General features: G+C 39.5%; 2 protein-coding genes across 4 annotated transcripts in view; one reads left to right on the top strand and one right to left on the bottom strand.

Annotated features, from left to right (window-relative positions):
• Positions 1–12,479, top strand: part of glmna (glomulin, FKBP associated protein a) — a 66,166-nt gene extending 53,687 nt beyond the window's left edge. For both annotated transcript variants that reach the window (XM_076293390.1, XM_076293391.1), the window contains exons 14-19: positions 8,652–8,736; positions 11,138–11,247; positions 11,357–11,420; positions 11,499–11,628; positions 11,759–11,838; positions 12,176–12,479. In XM_076293390.1, the coding sequence (XP_076149505.1) occupies positions 8,652–8,736; positions 11,138–11,247; positions 11,357–11,420; positions 11,499–11,628; positions 11,759–11,838; positions 12,176–12,259 (553 nt within the window). In that variant the 3' untranslated portion in view covers positions 12,260–12,479. The remainder of the gene's footprint in view (positions 1–8,651; positions 8,737–11,137; positions 11,248–11,356; positions 11,421–11,498; positions 11,629–11,758; positions 11,839–12,175) is intronic.
• A 1-nt stretch (position 12,480) lies between these two features.
• Positions 12,481–21,262, bottom strand: part of cdc7 (cell division cycle 7 homolog (S. cerevisiae)) — a 39,051-nt gene continuing 30,269 nt past the window's right edge. For both annotated transcript variants that reach the window (XM_076293392.1, XM_076293393.1), the window contains exons 7-11: positions 16,371–16,466; positions 15,309–15,487; positions 15,041–15,123; positions 14,752–14,901; positions 12,481–13,086 (exon numbers count right to left, since the gene is read on the bottom strand). In XM_076293392.1, coding sequence (XP_076149507.1) covers positions 12,770–13,086; positions 14,752–14,901; positions 15,041–15,123; positions 15,309–15,487; positions 16,371–16,466 — 825 coding nt within the window. In that variant the 3' untranslated portion in view covers positions 12,481–12,769. The remainder of the gene's footprint in view (positions 13,087–14,751; positions 14,902–15,040; positions 15,124–15,308; positions 15,488–16,370; positions 16,467–21,262) is intronic.

The raw sequence follows: 21,262 nt of genomic DNA, 5'->3' as shown, positions 1-21,262 counted from the left end.
CTATAAACATACTACATGGTTAAGATACATTTTGACAGAACTACAGACTTCGTGAAAGTAGCCTAGTAGCCCTACATAAAAGGCTCCATTAACTTCATTGCAAAATCGCGGTTGGTCTGTTTACACACTAAAACCATATTTACACTTCGAAATTCGCTTCCAAATTGTAGTAACTACATCTACGAAGTCTAAGGAAGATAACCTTGTAGTCTGTTCAACGATAAGATACATTTTGACAGAACTACAGACCTCGTAAAAGTAGTACCTAAAATTAGTGTGATAAATGGCCATCACGTAGCCTAAAGCATATAGCACTAGCATATGACAACAGCAAATAGCTAACGTTTACGTTAGCCTAACTTACTTATCGTTGACGTTGACCCGACACGTTTATAAGTTAGACCTTAGACTGATAAGGACGTCCATCAAAATTCCGTGTGTATCCTGTGTATCTTTCGTGCTGCTATCCTGTTGCCTTTTCCCTGTTGTTCCGGCAACAAGGTTTTTACGCGATATTTGCCACATCCCAGAGAGTTGTTGTTTGGTGGGTCAGGTGACGAGCCGTCGAATCACAGCACAGCACCCAGAATGCATTGCAACACACCGTCTAGAAGGGACTCAGCGTTAGGTCGGCTTTAAATAGCATACAGAACCTTTAGTAATATAACGTTGTCTGTAAGCTCCACAGATCGTGGCAAGACAATTGAATTGATTGAGGACTTCTTGCTGGGCAACGATGAGTAACTTGATTAGTAATGCTGCGTGGATATGTATGATATCTGTATGAAAGTGTGTTTCTCAATGTAATAATCTATACAACTGTACACATGACTATGTTCAAATGGAGCTAGCTGGGTATAGGACTGGGCTGAATGGATTGGTGAAATACTTTATTTATTTATTTTTTTAATGACCTATATGAACATGGTTTGGCTTTAAAAAAAGAGGAGACAGCGCTTCGCGCTGTCTCCTCTTTTTTTACATGACCTTTACACTTAGTGCTGGCAAGGCATTGAACTGGGCTGAATGGATTTGGAAAATATATATATATATATTTTTTTTAATGACCTGTATCAACATGGTTTGGCTTTAAAAAAAAGATGAGACAGCGCTTCCATCTTTTTTTACATTACCTTTACACTTAGTGCTGGCAAGGCATTGAACTGGGCTTCATTCAAGGATTCCAACGGTACCTCATTCATGAAAATCGGACATACTGGTCAAAAGTTACATGCACACACCTTCATATACACAGACAGCCCAGCCCAGCCCATTAGACATTGCCAGATGGCTTAGAACTCTGCCAGGTGCAAGTAATCAACTCTAGCAGCAGAGCTCTACCAGGTGCAAGTAAGGAGGTGCTGTGATGTCATAAAGCCCCAGCATTCCGCCATTGATTTCAATGGGGCCCAAAAACGCCGAAAAACGGGAATACCGCGAAAACGACAAGGGCCAGCGACACGAAAGCAACAAGCAAGTTACACCGGTTCGGGCCTGAATTTTTGGAGTTTGAACCGCGTCGATAGCTCAAACGGTCTAGGAGCAGTAGTTCGGCCAAAAAGTGGGTGAATAGGAAGATATAATAACTAGAATTGCGGTTCCGAGGAACTGCAAGAGTGGGTTTGATCAGTGGCACGGAACTCGGCCTCATCCAAGGATTCCAACGGTACCTCATTTATGAAAATCGGGCACACGGATCAAAAGTTGTCTGCATTAACGCAACATCCAATAAGCTAAAACGCATAAATAACATGGTTGCTATGCTGGTTGCTATGGTGGTCGCTAGGTTGACATTACAGGGGTGGTTTCTAGGTTGTTGCTAGGGTAATTAGTTAGTTGCTAGTAAGCCATCTTAAGCTGACTGCATAAAGTGATTATTTTAAGAGATACATTTTCAAACCAGAATTGTGTCATGGTTAAAAACGTATCAGAATCTCAGAAATAATCACGTAATGCAGCCAGTTTAAGATTTTTTAAGTCAGATTTTTTAAAGGCAATCAAATTTCTGCTGACTCTCTTCTGGCTGCGGTTAAAGGCCAGCGCCTGCTGAGAGGCCTGAAGGGTCAGTTCTGAGGTTGTTGGCTGCTGGAACCGAAAAAAGGACTGCATTTTCTTAAAAGACAATGTGACTGAAGTGCGGGCAAAGTTTGCACAGAAATGTACGATTTTTCCCACCCTCATCGACCTTGTCATAAAACTTGTTTAAATGATCACACGACGCCTCCTTGCTGCTTTGTTGTCTACATCAGCATTTCTCAAACTTCTTTGACCTGAGGCCCAGTCAAGGCATACTTTGGGGTCATAGGGCCCACCTACATGAACCCACCCCCTCCTCCCAACCCCCATCAAATTGTAATGATATCACAATTATTATTTTTATACTATATTGCTATACATGCACTTTAAAACAGTCAATGTTTAAAGTGCTAAGATTGTTCACAAAAGTTTGTGAAAGCATGCACATCAGAGTACTGCTTTACTCAGGGGCGGAGCTACGTGGTAGCCAGGGGGGGCCACGGCCACCACTGGTCAAAGCTTGGCCACCCTGCTGGCCCCCCCAGCTCCGTTCAGTGAAAAGTAAAAAAAAAAGATTGCTGCCGTTTTCAACGGTAGCCTACTTTGAAAGGAAGTGTAGCCTACGGTTCTAATCAAATCGTGAGTAGGCCTAGTGCAGCAGCAGCAGGGGACAATTCAAGTCATCTGTTAAAAACACTTGACAGTAGACTACTACTTACTTAACCTCAGTGACAACAGGTGAGTTGATGATGACTTGGAACATTAATGTTAAAATGTGACACTAATCATAGCAAAGTGAGCTGCGTTGGGCTGTTCTTGTTAGGTAGGCTCTGACATTGACGTGTGAGGCTGATCAAAAATAAGCGGATGCCCGCGGTAACGCTGTTACAAAAATATTTTGATAATATTCGGGTGAAATGCAAGCATATTAGGCACATATCTCCGGATGGCTCCAATAAAAGTAGGCTAATAGTGTCTAGCCTAGGCTACTTTATAAAAACATAATTTGCTGACTGCGTGTGGTTCTTGCCATAGCTGGTCAGGCAGAGGCAGGCTGCTGCGTTGCCTGAGTTCTTTGTTACATTGCTCCGGTAATTGCAACGAGATGAAACCTTAACTGCGTGACAGAGCAGAAGTGGGGCTTTCCAACGAGACTAAACACTTGTCTGTGCGATCAAGTATGAAAATACAAAAAATCATGAAATTAAATCAAATTGCATCATATTTAGTTTACCTACGCACCCACACTCTCGTTTGAATTAGGCTACTCGCGAACCCGTGATCGCATAGATATGGCATATCAGAAGAAAGAGGAGGCACAGGGCTATCCATTGGTACCAAGTATATCAATCCTTCTGGGCTATAAAAACAGACAACGTGACTGCAAAATAACATCATGTACAAAAACCAACGCTTCACAGCCATTACTCTCGTTTGAATTAGGCCCTACTCACGAACCCGTGATCGGATAGATAGCCTATGCCACGCATGTCAGATGAAAGAGGAGACACAGAGCTATCATTTGATACCAAGTACATCCTTCTGGGTTATAAAACAGACGAAGGGACATCAAAATAATAACTTCATATAGCTCGACTTACTTACCCTACGTTTTTGTGTGTTGTTGTGGTGGCAAAGCATGTTCATAATCCAACGCTATAATGTGTTTCTCTATGGCATAGCATGTTCATAATCCGGTTTTGAGATCCTAGCAAATTCCTACATGGCATCCAATTCAAGACTCACATTGCATCCCAATTTATTCGACAGAGAAACACCTTTTTCCCTTCACTTTGTTCATGGCTCATTGTTCTTGTTTGTGTATGGCACTTACAATGACCAGGATAAATGCTTCTAACTAAAGGTAGTGAAAAAGCCCTTAAAACAGTCTAGGGTTCTAAGGGTTAATGTCTTGATTCAGAGCCATGTTACTTACAGCCAAGTACTTGGAGTGGATAACAGAAAGAAATATAGTTTTGCCATCAGTATAAGATTAAATATCTGCATACCATATTTGTAGTATTTATTATTGTTCTTTGAGTTAACATCATTTGAATATGACTGATTAAGTAAGGTGCATTATCATAATGTACTTTTTATAGCATTGGCCTATTTATGGAAAATGTGTTGGAGTGGACAACAAACTGTTCAGGTTGTCTGTGAATGGACCTGTGTATCAGTTGGCTTTACACAATTTATTGCCATTATTAAAACAGGGTATCCTAATCTTCAAAACTTTTTGAGTAGTTTTCATATTGTAGTTTTGATTCCCAAGTGCCACCCCAATAAAAAGTCTGGACCCAGCTGGCCCCCCCTATAAAATAATCCTGGCTACGCCCCTGGCTTTACTAATGTAAAATATAATTAGGCCTACACTAGTTTCTTTGTTTTTGCATTGTTGCATGATGCTTGCATGAGAAATACTTCTCAAAACAACAGCAATTATATGGGTGCCGTTGTTTTGGGATGTTTCCCTCATGCAAGCATCATACACTGATAGAGTATATATATGCGATTTAATTACATTTCATTTGAATGCCTGAATGTAAGAATTCAGGAAACACAATGCCAGCTTTTAACATTTCTGTTGTTAGTTTATGTAAATCACATAACACATGAACTGTTTACATACTACTGATAGCCCATTACTGTACACAATAATACTGTGCCCATTCATTAACATATATTAAACATCAGGCGTCTTGTTTACACATTTAAACCATATTTGCACTTCGAATTTCGCTTCCAAACTGTAATAACTACATCTACAAAGTCTAAAGAAGATAACCATGTAGTCTGTTAATAGATAAGATCAATTTTGACAGAACTACAGACTTCGTGAAAGTAGCCTAGTAGTCCTACATAAAAGGCTCCATATTCACTTCATTGCAAAATCGCGGTTGGTCTGTTTACACACTAAAACCATATTTACACTTCGAAATTCGCTTCCAAATTGTAGTAACTACATCTACGAAGTCTAAGGAAGATAATCATGTAGTCTGTTCATAGATAAGATACATTTTGACAGAACTACAGACTTCGTGAAAGTAGCCTAGAAGCCCTACATAAAAGGCTCCACTTAACTTCATTGCAAAATCGCGGTTGGTCTGTTTACACACTAAAACCATATTTACACTTCGAAATTCGCTTCCAAATTGTAGTAACTACATCTACGAAGTCTAAGGAAGATAACCTTGTAGTCTGTTCAACGATAAGATACATTTTGACAGAACTACAGACCTCGTAAAAGTAGTACCTAAAATTAGTGTGATAAATGGCCATCACGTAGCCTAAAGCATATAGCACTAGCATATGACAACAGCAAATAGCTAACGTTTACGTTAGCCTAACTTACTTATCGTTGACGTTGACCCGACACGTTTATAAGTTAGACCATAGACTGATAAGGACGTCCATCAAAATTCCGTGTGTATCCTGTGTATCTTTCGTGCTGCTATCCTGTTGCCTTTTCCCTGTTGTTCCGGCAACAAGGTTTTTACGCGATATTTGCCACATCCCAGAGAGTTGTTGTTTGGTGGGTCAGGTGACGAGCCGTCGAATCACAGCACAGCACCCAGAATGCATTGCAACACACCGTCTAGAAGGGACTCAGCGTTAGGTCGGCTTTAAATAGCATACAGAACCTATAGTAATGTAACGTTGTCTGTAAGCTCCACAGATCGTGGCAAGACAATTGAATTGATTGTGGACTTCTTGCTGGGCAACGATGAGTAACTTGATTAGTAATGCTGCGTGGATATGTATGATATCTGTATGAAAGTGTGTTTCGCAATGTAATAATCTATACAACTGTACACATGACTATGTTCAAATGGAGCTAGCTGGGTATAGGACTGGGCTGAATGGATTGGTGAAATACTTTATTTATTTATTTTTTTAATGACCTATATGAACATGGTTTGGCTTTAAAAAAAAGAGGAGACAGCGCTTCGCTTCGCGCTGTCTCCTCTTTTTTTACATGACCTTTACACTTAGTGCTGGCAAGGCATTGAACTGGGCTGAATGGATTTGGAAAATATATATATATATTTTTTTAATGACCTGTATCAACATGGTTTGGCTTTAAAAAAAAGATGAGACAGCGCTTCGCGCTGTCTCATCTTTTTTTACATTACCTTTACACTTAGTGCTGGCAAGGCATTGAACTGGGCTTCATTCAAGGATTCCAACGGTACCTCATTCATGAAAATCGGACATACGGGTCAAAAGTTACATGCACACACCTTCATATACACAGACAGCCCAGCCCAGCCCATTAGAGCTCTGCCAGGTGGCTTAGAACTCTTCCAGGTGCAAGCTTAAGCAATTAGAGCTGTGATGTCACAATCGAATTAGAATCCTTGAACATTCCGCCATTCATTTCAATGGGGCCGAAAAACGCAGAAAAACGGGAATACCGCGAAAACGACAAGGGCCAGCGACACGAAATTAACAAGCAAGTTACACCGGTTCGGGCCTGAATTTTTGGAGTTCGAACCGCGTCGATAGCTCAAACGGTCTAGGAGCAGTAGTTTGGCCAAAAAGTGGGTGAAAAGGAATAACTAGAATTGCGGTTCCGAGGAACTGCAAGAGTGGGTTTGATCAGGGCCATGGAACTCGGCCTCATCCAAGGATTCCAACGGTACCTCATTTATGAAAATCGGACATACGGGTCAAAAGTTACATGCACACACCTTCATATACACAGACAGCCCAGCCCAGCCCATTAGAGCTCTGCCAGGTGGCTTAGAACTCTTCCAGGTGCAAGCTTAAGCAATTAGAGCTGTGATGTCACAATCGAAATTTGAATTCTGAACATTCCGCCATTCATTTCAATGGGCCCAAAAAACGCAGAAAAACGGGAATACCGCGAAAACGACAAGGGCCAGCGACACGAAATTAACAAGCAAGTTACACCGGTTCGGGCCTGAATTTTTGGAGTTCGAACCGCGTTGATAGCTCAAACGGTCTAGGAGCAGTAGTTCGGCCAAAAAGTGGGTGAAAAGGAATAATAAATAAACTAGAATTGCGGTTCCGAGGAACTGCAAGAGTGGGTTTGATCAGGGGCATGGAACTCGGCCTTATCCAAGGATTCCAACGGTACCTCATTTATGAAAATCGGACATACGGGTCAAAAGTTACATGCACACACCTTCATATACACAGACAGCCCAGCCCAGCCCATTATAGCTCTGCCAGGTGGCTTAGAACTCTTCCAGGTGCAAGCTTAAGCAATTAGAGCTGTGATGTCACAATCGAAATTTGAATTCTGAACATTCCGCCATTCATTTCAATGGGCCCAAAAAACGCAGAAAAACGGGAATACCGCGAAAACGACAAGGGCCAGCGACACGAAATCAACAAGCAAGTTACACCGGTTCGGGCCTGAATTTTTGGAGTTCGAACCGCGTCGATAGCTCAAACGGTCTAGGAGCAGTAGTTCGGCCAAAAAGTGGGTGAAAAGGAATAATAAATAAACTAGAATTGCGGTTCCGAGGAACTGCAAGAGTGGGTTTGATCAGGGGCATGGAACTCGGCCTCATCCAAGGATTCCAACGGTACCTCATTTATGAAAATCGGACATACGGGTCAAAAGTTACATGCACACACCTTCATTATACACAGACAGCCCAGCCCAGCCCATTAGACATTGCCAGGTGGCTTAGAACTCTTCCAGGTGCAAGCTTAAGCAATTAGAGCTGTGATGTCACAATCGAATTAGAATCCTTGAACATTCCGCCATTCATTTCAATGGGGCCCAAAAACGCCGAAAAACGGGAATACCGCGAAAACGACAAGGGCCAGCGACACGAAATTAACAAGCAAGTTACACCGGTTCGGGCCTGAATTTTTGGAGTTCGAACCGCGTCGATAGCTCAAACGGTCTAGGAGCAGTAGTTCGGCCAAAAAGTGGGTGAAAAAGAAGATATAATAAGAAAACTTAAGAAGAACAATAGTGGGCTTGCTCCGCAAGCCCACAGCATGGCTTTCAGCCATGCTGTGGTCTTGCTGGATCAAACCCACTAATAAATAAAGTAAACTTAAGAAGAACAATAGTGGTCTTGCTGGACCAAACCCACTAATAAATAAAGTAAACTTAAGAAGAACAATAGTGGGCTTGCTCCGCAAGCCCACAGCATGGCTTTCAGCCATGCTGTGGTCTTGCTGGATCAAACCCACTAATAAGAAAACTTAAGAAGAACAATAGTGGGCTTGCTGGATCAAACCCACTAATAATAATAATAATAAGAAAACTTAAGAAGAACAATAGCCCACAGTCCGCAAGCCCACAGCATGGATCAAACCCACTAATAATAAGAAAACTTAAGAAGAACAATAGTGGGCTTGCTGGATCAAACCCACTAATAACAAGCAAAATTATTGCACTGTTCAATTCCTGCACTTTTGCACTACCACCATTGCACACACTCTACCATAGCACCTTATCATGGTCAATGCATCACATGGTCAGTCCATACCAGACCTTTCTAATCACTTCAAATGCTCTTTAATTTTTACAGTTTCTGTGAGTGATTTGTATGTATGGTGGATATATGTGTGTGTAAGTGTATTTGTTGTGTCATGGTTGTATAAGCTATATTCCTGCATAATTTTTATACCAACTTCCTCTGCAGGTGCATGTTTAAGACAAGTCACCACTCTGGAGTAGAAGGTGTAATCATCAAGAACATAAAAAATCTGGTGGACTTCTCCTTGAGGGTAGGACCAAGAGAAACATTTTAAGTATTTTGGAACCGTAATTATTCATGTACAGGTGCATCTCAAAACACGTATCACACATAGAATATTGTGTACATTTTTATATATATAATAATTTTAAATGTATTTTATTTTAAAAGTGAAACTTTCATATACAGTGGGGGAAATAAATAAATAAATTGAGGCTATTCACATGAAATTTTCACCAGACATTAGTATTAATTCACAAACATGAAGAATTCACAACATTTAACTCTATAAATAAAGACTCCAGAAAAACTTGGAGGCAGCAATTGTACAATTGTTTTTATCTCATGGTACTGGCAGACTTCATACAGTTGAAAGAACGATGAATGGAGCCATTTTTTCTGGGAAATTCTTGCCATCCACCGGGATGATGAGACATGGGTGGACCTTTCAGCAGGACAACAATTCAAAGCATACAGCAAAGGAAACTCAGTTGGAGTTTCAGAGAAAGAAAACCAAGGCCCAGTCAATCACCTGACTTGCATCCAGTTGAACATTTGTGGAAGGAACTAATTATCAGGATTTACAAGAAGGCCCCTGGAATCTTCAAGATTTAAAGACAATCTGTTTAGAAAAATGGGCCAAAATCTGAGTTTTTATTTTATTATTGATTAGTTTATTCCAGTGATTTTCAACCACTGTTCCCACTAATGGGCCGTGAGAAACTGTCCAATTTCACTTAATCGGTCCAAAAACTTTTATTATTTAGTTGTTGCAAATAGTAGCCTAGGCTATGCCATTGTTGAGCACCTGTGCCTGCAGTGTAGTGACTTGGTACATAATAAATACTCTTCATGTCAGAGATATAGATATATAGATCAGAGAAAGTGCTGCCATCATGGTGGGGGCAGCAATCACTGGAGGCTAATGGAGAAACCGGTGTCTCTGATTGGAAATCAGAGAGGTGTCACTGATTGTCGGCAAGTGTTGCCCATAGACAGTAAGATGTTTGCCCCCAGCAATATGATGTTTACGTAGCCTACCCCTAAATTCGCCTTATTCACCCGGCGGCCAGAACGAGGCTACAGGTTACACTTGCATTACACCTCAGTCCCGCAGATGGATACAATGTATAGGCTTACTTAAAAAAGAAAAAAAAGCAGACACTGAACTGAACTGTAAACAAATGGAGAGACTAAATTGTCATTATTTTTGCTGTATTAGGCTACAGTGTGTAACTTTGTTACATTTTTGGTTGGTGGTGTTTTTTAATGTAAAAAATGTGGCTAAAAAAAATGTGAAAAACACTGGTTTATTCACACAGAAAATGTATTGAAGCGGTCATTACAAACGAAGGCTTTGCCACAAAGTATTTAAGAAGTTTCAGTTGGGGTGTTACAATATTTTTTGTTATTCAATTAATTTATTTATGGACTTAAATGTTTGGATTTTTTATGTGTGTGTATTTCTTGAGTTTATACCAAAGTCTACTGAAAATGTAATGTGAATAGCCTCATTGGAAATATATATTTACTGAAAAAAATGTTGACACGTTCAATATTTTCCCCACTGTATTCGAGATTTATCCCACAAAGTGAAATATTTGAAGCTTTTCTTTGTTTTAATCTTGATGATGCGGCTCTCCGCTCATGACAGTTGTCCAGAAGACACTCACTGACACCCTCCACAGGGAGGGTAACGGCTTCTACACACAGTTGCGTGCGTTGCCGTGCTGGAGACACATCCCATTCACTTTACATGGGCTCACGTCATCCATTGCCGAACTGAATTGTGGGTCCGTTGCGTTGCGTTTCTCCCGTCGCTCACGTTGAGAAGTTCAGCTGTTGCTGCACCAACAGACAGCACAGGCCAATCAAGCCAATCGACGGACCGCACCAACCAATCAAATTACGGTTATACTTCAAGTCATTTGCATAGCTACCATCGGGAACACCCACTGGCATGCGTTGACGGAACGCAACTGTATAGAAGCCGTAAGCCACAGAAGGACACTGCTGAAAGGACTGGCTGTCTACTAGGGCTGCACGATTTGGGGAAAATATCTAATTGTGATTTTTCTCAGATATTGCGATTGTGATATGATTGAATGTCAATGAATTGAAAAGAGAAAAATGAGGCAGATTGCCTCCATGCCACATCACATTGATGCATTCATTTATGCAAAATAAACCCCTAATCGGTATTGAGTGCATAAATTGACTATTCAGAAGGTTGACATTTCTTTATTCTAATATTTTGAGATACAGGATTTTTTATTGCCATGAGATGTAAGGCCTATTCATTCATATCTATTTGATAGTTTTCCAAAATGAAGGTTTTGCTTTCACAATGCTAGAGCATAATTACCATATCTTTTAAAATAATTTGTCATACACCATGGTCAATATCAGTACAGTGACCTCTTTCTTTCCAGCCAGGAAACGAGAATATTTGGTTCCGAGGAATCCATTTTCTGCCTTTACTGCGACTGGTCCTGTGCCTTCCACAGGGTCCTGAAACAGATTTGTTGCAAAACCTGGACAGGTGAGATGGCATTGCAAGACACAGTTATGAATAGATGAATAGATGTGCATGTTGGGACTTTTAGGTTAATGTACTGACAATAATTAATTCAATGTATATAATTTAAAAGGATAATGGAAGCCCTAAACCTTCTGCGATATTTGCTAATAAGAGACAAAGAATGTGACAATGAGGTAAGCGCAATATATGATATATAAAAGCTATTGGTGTGATGAGCAGTGCATCAGAATTTCCATATAAATTGTTTCAAGACAGGGATATGGTTGGAAGTGCACACAATTCATGACTGCTTCATGAAGCCATTACGCCTGGGTCTGAATATGTCTAAGGCTCATTATCAGGCAGAGCTGAAAAATACTCAAGTAAAGGACACAAACAAAGGTGAGATGCTGTGAAAGATCAGCTTTCTTAATGAAATAATTGAGACAGTATTTTTCACATTACTGCATTTCCATGTCCCATTTCAGCTGACTATTTGTTTTCTTAACCAAGCTGCCTGTTTATTACTCAGAAAATGACTCGGGAGCCGTCTGCACGATTACTGTGGGAAATGAGATTCTACCAAATCTTACACCAGAACTACAGATTCAGGTGATTTGTGGTTAAAATATGTAAGATGTGATGCAACATTAACCTAATTTTAAGGGACATGTCAGCAGGGCCAAACAGCAGGATGCAGTCATGAACAATTTAAGCATTCATGCTAACTTATGCTAACTTCTCAACCTAAAGTATTAACTTGGCATACTTTTTACTTAGTATCCAGTGATCCAGTTCTCACACCTGAATTGTTCAGAATTGTTATATAGTATTGGACGCTAGCTTCTTGTGGCTATATTTTTGTTATTGTAGTCAGTCTTTCAACATTTTTTTAAGTGTACAGCTGAGTGACAATGAAATTTAATAACCTAATGCTCTATTGTCCTAGGCTCTTCATTCTGCCTTGTTTACATTTGAATTGATTGAGAGTGTCCTGGTGAGAATTGAAGAGATTATGGAGACCCTACCTTAAACTGTGGAAAGAGGCCATTAAAGCCCAAGAATCACATTATGACTATTTGATTCAGGTATCTGGAATGGAACAGCGTCATAACATTTCTTTTTTATGATTTGTTAAAATTCCAAGTGTTTTCAAACTTCACCATAATTTTCTATCATGTAATTGTTAAAATCTGAATGAACAACCCCTGGTAAATTCATTGTGATTGTGTTAATAAACATTGTTACCAAGACTTTCCCGCATTTCAAATTTTATTATCCATAACAATATCATAAACATGAGTCAGAATTTTGCAGACAGTAGCATTAATTTCAGTTAAGACGACTGTTTCAGCAGCTACGCATTCTTGAGAAATCTAGTGGGAGTGGGGGTGGAACTCCATCAATTGTGACGGGTGTTACTATTAAATAATAATTGGTACAATAAAATAACATCAACTAGTTATGCTTTATGAAGGCGAGCAGCCTGAGCCCATTTCATGTACTCTTGCTCAGAGTTCCTGCTGTGTGGCAGATTTACTCCTTAGACGCCAGGTGTTACATTCAGGTCTTTAAACAGAGGGTGCTGTAAGGCCATGCTAGCCTTAATTCTTGTGTCTGGATTCAGGTCAAGCAGTCTGTCTAGGAGATTGTATGCCTCATCTGGAACTCGATCCCAGTTTTGTTCAGTGTGCATACTAGTCTTGTCCAGGTTGTTTTGTATAGGACTGCAGGATTGACATGTGGTCTGTATTTCAGTCAAAACGGTCTCCTCTTGGCCAGGCTGCGTTCTTCGCATCATCTCACAAAGTCTCCTCAAGTCAAGTCGTGGAAGCTCATGGCTGCACACTACTTCCTTCCCTGGGTATTAAGGAAATCAATAACACAACTTATATGAAATACATTCTGCACATCATCTTTGATGTCAACCTTGGTTGAAAGACAAATCTCATATTACCCAAATCTTAAACTTAAACATATGAATGTGTATACATACATGTAGTAGCAGTTGTTAATGTTACCTAATGTCACAGATGGGTATACTAATGCATTGCAGTGAAAACTCACTCAAGTTCGACCAGCTGGATAACTTGGCATTCAGTTCATTTATAATTTTTGTGTCACTGTCACTCAGCTGGTAAACTGGGTAAAGTAGTCAACAAGTATGAGTTTATTTACCTTTGCAGCATTACCACTTGGCCAAACAACAGTATTAATATAATTAAACTATGGCCTATTGGGGCTTGTTGCTCAATAAGTACTGTAGGTTCAGTTGGATGTGTTAAACATATACATGCCGTTTAGTATAACACTTACGATTTTAAATCTTGCATCACATTACATTTGCTAATTTAGTACTTATTCAATGCAACAAATGCCATCTTTACACTGAAAGACTTAAAAAAAGATTTGGAAAAGATCTTTTGAAAGGCTAGTCTCAGACCCTCTCACATCTAAAGACAAGTCAGAGTTTTTAAGTAGCATACTAGTCACAGACAACGATTTTGCAACAACTAGGGATCTTGCCACCGTGCACTAGATATAAACAGGAACTCAAACGATAGCCTACTCATCAGTCATATTTTCATGTTTCTGCAGTATTGTATCATATGTGACATCCCTAACCGATATACAGTTGTTCTGTCACATGGAATAGCCAACTAATAATTTATATGAAACGAAATAACAAATAATCATATAGGCTACAGTTGTCACCTACTTTGCCCCTTCCTGTTTTATGTTAGAGAGAACTATTGGTTTTTATATTGTTCATGTCACTATTTGTATGAGCCTCAACTAAAAGACTTACGAAAATATCAACGCCAAGACTAGAAAAAAACTGACTCGGACTGACTTAAAACCCCTATGATTGGCACCTTACGCTAAACGATCTAGTTGACGGGAGCGCACCGGACTCCAGTAAAACTCCCATGACTTCATTCCGACTTTGGAAATTTAGTCACCGACTGTGAAATCGCTTGAAAATCGTATGGTGTAAGGCCGGCATTACTAAATGAGGAATAACATCCAAGCTACAGTGCAGAGGAGACCTTAGGTAACAATAAATACCTAGATAAATAAATAAATAAATTTAAATACTAGTCAAGTGTTTCGAAGAAGGAAAGGGACGTGTATGGTAAGTGCATCAGAGATGTAATGGTATAAAAATGTAATATCACTTATGTTCAAATGTGCTGAAAATGTTACTAAGCCTATACCACCAATGATGGACAGAACAATTGGCCTGTCCTGCATGCACAGTAGCAACAAAACAGAAAGTGAACAGAATAGCGTATAGTAAAGTGTTGGTGTGGCTCCTTTATAAAAAAAAAAATAAACTTTGGTGCAATTTTTGTCTTATAACTCAAGTTTGTGTGAGTGGAAGAGGGAGAGAGCATTTAAGCCCATCAAGCTCTCAAAAAAACTATGTAGTGAATGTACCGAAAGACATGAGGGGACAACATAACAATATATGCTATATGTAATAGCAGAAAAGCAAAAAGAGCCAAAGGTAAACAAACATACCTAACACTCTTGCAGTCTGTATGGTTTCCCTGGATCCACGTATTGTCATTATCTGTGTTAGGGCTATAAGGTCATCACTTGCTTTAAAGAATGGGTATCTACCACTTAAGAGAGAGAGAAGGATCACACCAGCAGCCCATACATCAATGGCTGTAGAGGGGGAAAAAAAGTATCACGTGAAATATTTCAGCCAGTCATTCATTTTATGAACCAGTCACTGAGAGCACATTAGGCATTGTAGATGTAACTCCAAATATCCACAATGTGATGGCAACATGATGAATTATACCTGTTCCTTGTTTCTGACACTTAATCAACACCTCAGGAGCTCTAAACCCAGGTGTTCCAGCTCTCGGGGCAACCTGTTGTTTCCTGTGGTGGGGAGGTGGAAAAAAACGTAAGAGAGATTAAGAATGCCGTAGTAATTTGTTTACACAGTTAAACAAATGGGTACAACAAATAGACTGAATTGGCTAACATTACAGCTACATAATATATATACATATACAATTGTTTTGTTGGAGGATTTCAGTGTTGTGGTTGATCCAGGATCTGACCTGGAGAGACAAATGTTGCAGACACGGTCTGTCAAGAAACAGCTGCAGGTGAGGTTTGAATCAAGAGCTAAGTCTCTGTGCTTCTGGCCACTGACTTGCTCCTTCACTGTGGCAGACTGATACTTGGATTGCAACATCTTTCTAGCAGCAATGTCTTTTGTATTCACAGATCGTATAACCTAAACAGAGCAAACACAAAAAGCTTAGACAAACTTCTTTCTGCATGGTTGAAAAAGAATATTACAAGAGACGTATTGCAGTTAAAGGGATATTCCACCATTTGGGGAATTACTTATTTTCCACCTCCCCTTGAGTTAAACAATTTTTTACCTTTCTCCAGTTCATCCAGCCGTTCTCGGAGTCTGGCGATACCACTTTTAGCTCCAGTCTAGCATAGATCATTGAATCGGATTAGACCATTGACCATTAGCATCCCGCCTGCTTGCATCATGTTAAAAAGTGACTAAGATTTCCTGTAATTTTCCTATTTAAAACTTGTCTCCTCAAGTTAGAAAGTGTAATAAGACCAAAGGAAAATGAAACCTGGCAATTTTCTAGGCCGATTTGACATGGAACTATACTCTCATTCAGGCGTAATAATCCAGTCACTAACCAATTTGTCTGCTGCAGCTCAACCTTTATGCCTACGGGGACTATTTTCAGGTGCTGCATAATATTGTGCTGCTGTGCCCATGGTGTTTCTTGATTATTACACTGGAATGAGAGTATAGTTCCATGTCAAATCAGCCTAGAAAATAGCCACATTTTATTTTCCGTTGGTCTTATTACACTTTCTGACTTGAGGACAAGTTTTAAATGGAAAATTACCGGAAATCTTAGTCACTTTTTAACATGATGCTAGCAGGCGAGAAGCTAATGGTCTAATCAGATTCAATGATCTATGCTAGGCTGCAGCTAAAACTGATATCACCAGACTCAGAGAATGGCTGGATGAACTGGAGAAAGGTAAAAAAATCAATTGTTTAAGAGATTGAAAATCAGTATAATTCCCCAAATGGTGGAATATCATCCCTTTAACAAATAATTGTCGAGGAAACATACCTCCACTCCTGTGTCTAATGTATTGGCTGGATTAATGCTATTCATGTTTCTTTCTCCAAACACAGACCGTGGCACTTTACAGGGGGTCATTAACTCCTGAGAAAAAAAATTATATTATTCACATATGACCCATTTTGAAAAAGATTTGCACAGTGAAATCAATTAGCTGCTGAAAGAAATATGATAAAGTCTTATGATTAGCAGGCTTGTGTAACATTCAGAATTGGTCTCTATTCAATTTATAAATCGGAATTTGAATTGAATTAGCTTGGCTCCGCCCCACAGGAAGTTGAATTTGCATTGGAATTGGAATGACAGGAAATGGAATTAAATTCATGACAATTCAAAGAAATTCCAGAGTCAAACAACAGAAAGACTGCTGAATCTCACATACACTCAGTGTTGGGACGGTTACTCATTATAAATGTGGTCTGGATTACTTTATTTGGATTACTTTATCAAAGCAATGTAATTTGGATTACTTTATCAAAGTAATGTAACTTGTTACTTTTTATTTTTATTAGTAACTAACTTAATTACACATTTTCACTCCGTAATGCAACTAAATGTAATTGTAATTATTTTGTAATTTGATAACATAATTGTAACATAAATGTAACTAGTCACTTCCCAAACCGCATACATTTTGCTCCAAAATATAGATATCAAATTCTTGAAGAAAAAAAATACTCCCTCCAAGTTGTCATAGTAAATGCAGTTATCATTTATTTCAATACAAAAACTCACTGAGCAACACTGTTGCATCTAATTCTCAATAGATCCTCAAATGTTGTATCATAGAGTTTGCACCATTCTGGTTGGAATATCTTCCTGCAACATTAAAGACTCGACAGGTGCAGAGGAAGCTGGTATGGCATAGTTAATATGCAAGTTGAGCTAGGAATTGAGCTAGGAAAAAAGTTTTAGTTTGGTCCCTCCAATAAACCAAAGGATCAGTATCCTCTGAAAGACAAGGGGTGTTCAAGTCCAAGTGAAAGTAGTTAAAACTAATATTATTTCTAAAATATGTAATGCAATCATATCTGACATATTGTAAAGCTTCTAGGGCTGCACGATATTAGGAAAACATGCGATATGCGATAACATTATTGAGTACTGCGATAACGATATAACTTGCGATATTTAAATATTTAATGTTTTTCTCTGTTCTACTTGCTGCTAACATAGATTGTAGGGTTGGGGGGGGGGGGGGGGGTAAATGTATAACTACAGAAATAAATGTATAATTTTCTACATAAACAATATAAATATACTGCTCAAAAAAACTAAGGGGACACTTCAATCATACACTGGATTGGTGCTCTGACACTGTTTGGTTCTGAGCATAAGAAAAACTTTTAAGGCGAGTGTTTTATTTTGCAAGAACTGTCAGACATTCTGTGAATGTAGTTTGAAAATGGAGAGAAGGGTGGAAGGTTTAAAAAAATGGGTTTGAACAATTGTGAAAAACTGTAAGTGTTCCTTCAATTTTTTTGAGCAGTATATTATGTAGCCTAGGCTTTATATGGCCTGATGAAAGTGGACAGCTAAGATACCTACTGACTAGGCTATCGAAGTTGTGTGGAAGATGTGCTCCAAGAAAATCCTCGTAAAAGACGGATAGACAGCCAATCTGAATACTTGTGCACCAACCAGCGGAATATTCCACATTGCCAGCCTTCGCTGGGCCTAGAAAAAAAGCTAGGCCTACTTAAGCTATATCGCGGCGGTCACTCATCTAAAATCTTAAGTAGCCCAGTCTAACCTCATACGCTGCGCATCCCACGTTATTAGGCTACCGGCATGCCGACTACGAGGGCAGCGGAAAGTGAAAGTAAGTGGCTGCGATCGCAGTCCAGGCTAACGAAGTAGGCTAAACAACTTTTACAAATAACGAATCCTGATTACCTCTCTGCTGCTGTCTGGGGCTTTTGCTAAATGCAAATCATGAAATACAAGCCTTACAGTGAAAGATAGATAGGCTATCTTCTGATCCTATAACAACAACGAAAGAAATTGTTTATTTTAACACAGTGGAGAAGGACTCATTTGGCGCTGTGTTTGTAATACGTCGTCCTTTATAAAAACCAAAATATTTCCATATAACAGACGTGCTTTTCCTTTAGTCACCAATTCCTCTTCACATAAGTGTAACCTACCTCGCTTGACTCACTATCTTCAGCCATCACGACTTAGCTCCTGCCTCAACACCTAAAACACCACACACCTAAACTGGTAGGGGACGGGCTTCTAGGGCTGCATGACAGCATCGGTTTGTTAAAATATGTTGACATTCAGAATGTGAATACATCATAGACTGTAGGCCATGGAATGCGCACGGCACAGAAAATCTATCAAAATTTATCGAAAATGAAGTAATCTTTGCGGTATGTCCATCGCAAGCGTTGATATCGCGATAACGATAGATTTTAGATATATCGTGCAGCCCTAAAAGCTTCATTGTTAAACACTACACTATTTCCTTTAATTCAAATTCGAAATATTATAAGTCTAGAGCCTGTTTTTAACCTCAATTCAAATTCAAGAATTGAAGTGGGTGGTGGTAGCGTAGTGGTTAAGGAGCTGGGCTAGCATGCAGTAGCCTGAAAAGTTGTGGGTTCAATTCCCAGCTTTTGGGGACAATGTAATCCCTTGTAATTTAATTGACAGAGCAGGGGGAAATAAGTATTGAACGAGTCAACATTTTTTTCAGTAAGTATACTTCCAATGAGGCTATTCGTATGAACTTAGATAATGCACACATATAAAAACAATCCAAGCATTAATGTCCATAAGTAGAATGGACTGGCACAGGGGAAAAGTATTGTACACAATAAGAAAAAGCAGTATACAAAGGCAAGGAACGGCAAGGAACAAGCTGGAATCTATTAGTTAGAGAGTAATTATCCCTCCTATCTGTGCAAATTAATATAAATTGGGTTGGTACATATTGATGGGCCCTAAAAAGGGTTTTCTTTACCAAGGTGTCACACAAGAAACACTTCATGATGGGTAAACGCAAAGAGCTCTCCCAAGACCTTTGCAACCTTATTGTTGCAAATCATCAATGGAACTGGTTACAGATGAATTTCAAAACTTCAGAATCACGCAGTAAGCAGTATTGGAGCCATTACATGCAAGTGGAAGGAACATCAACCGGGCATGCACAGGATCACCTCACAACATTTCTGACCAGATAGTCAGAAGAGTAGCCCAAGAGCCGGAGAAAGCTCCAGAAAGACTTGGGAGGCAGCAGGTACAATTGTTACAGAGAAAATCATAGGTAATGCACTCCACCGGCATGGCCTCTATGCACGATCACCCTGCATTAGTGCTGTATGACCAAAAATGTGATCACGGTATTTTTCTAAATTCTTACGGTTTCACGGTATATGACTATTTTTTTTCCATGCATAATCAGATGTTCACAGCATTTTCTACAGGTTGAGGGAGGAATTGCTGCAGTACATTGACTAAGGATGGTCTATTTTACTGCCATGATGTAGAATAACTCCACACTAGTGGTAATGCAGTTTTGCAAGGCCCCAGAAAATGATGCTGTTTACAAAGAGCCACTCATGATTCTAAAGAAGAATCTAATCAGAATGCAAAGACAATTGCAGTCAAAATACAGAACTGTACTGTGCAAATTTCAAACATCTTGTAGCCTATAAAACCAATACAAAAAGTAGTGCAACTTTATACTTTTTTGAAAATTATACAATTTAAAATGAAACCTCTCTGCTAATATGCTTACTCTGTCAAATAGGCCTATCAGAAACATGCCTTATTGTTATTGTGTGGTTTACATGACATTAGTGATAGGCTAACGTTAACTTCATGTGAATGTGGATGTCATGTTAGCCTGCCGTGAGCTTCGGTTCGGTTCGCTAGGCAAAACATTAACAAAAAATTTCGTTTTGGTGCACTGATGACAGTCAGGATCATTTCTAACTAGCCAGCTTGTATTGCTCAGTGCATGTCTATAACATGCTTTACTTGCTACCTGGATAATTTCAGCGAATATTCTTAAAGTGAGATGAATGATAAGCTCATTAAACTTAACTGTGTTTGGTGGGTTGCTAACTAACGACATCACCTACTAGCCAGCTAGTTGCTGTTGAACAATCTCAATAGAATTTTCGTGACGGTAAATCCCTTTCGCAGTATCCCTTAACGTTTTTCCTTAACTAAAGAAACAATTTAAGGTATTCTGTGCAACACCCTTAAATAAACCCCTTATCTAAGGATAAATTAAGCCTTAAAGCGATGGTTCGGAGTAATTTTACCCTAGGGTTCTTTGCACCATGACCCCGAGCCAAACACCCTCCCAGAACCTTTTTTCCCTTGGTCGAGCAGCGCCGTCAGAAACGAATGACGTTCTGCAGTCATGATGGAACCAACTTTTATCTCGTAAATTACCCCACTAATAATGCCCTGAATGGTACGAAACTTCTGCAGTAGTACAACTACGACATTTAGTCCAATAACGAGGCATTAGAAAGTTTGTAAGTGCACCAGGAGTTTATTTAAATAAGACTTGCCTGATTATCTGCTACTATACCGCTGCGTCAACGTTTCTTCCGTGATTTGGGAAAAGCCTGTAAAAGTCCTTGCAGGAAGCGATTACATCAACGTTTTTTGGTATATCCAGTTTTAAATATTTTTTTTCCAAAGTGTTTACAACTTAGTAATAACTAATAATTGTTGCAAACTGGACTAAGAACAAAATATTAGTGCATTCCTGGATCTACATCCTTATGCATGCTTCCTGCCAGGACTTTTAGGACTACTCCGAACCATCGCTTTAAGGGTCATACTTCAGGGGAAAAACTTCAGGTGTTTTGTGTTTACCCTCACTATGCCTCGCAGTGGCACCATGCGTGCGTGTG

This window comes from Alosa pseudoharengus, unplaced genomic scaffold, assembly GCF_046254945.1.
Source record: "Alosa pseudoharengus isolate Yale_2024_CS ecotype anadromous, Long Island Sound unplaced genomic scaffold, YU_APseudo_1.1 YU_APseudo_1.1_scf_2, whole genome shotgun sequence".
NCBI classification, from domain to species: Eukaryota; Metazoa; Chordata; class Actinopteri; order Clupeiformes; family Clupeidae; genus Alosa; species Alosa pseudoharengus.
Note: the sequence above shows the minus strand (reverse complement) of the source record. Positions and strands in the feature narration are given on the sequence as shown.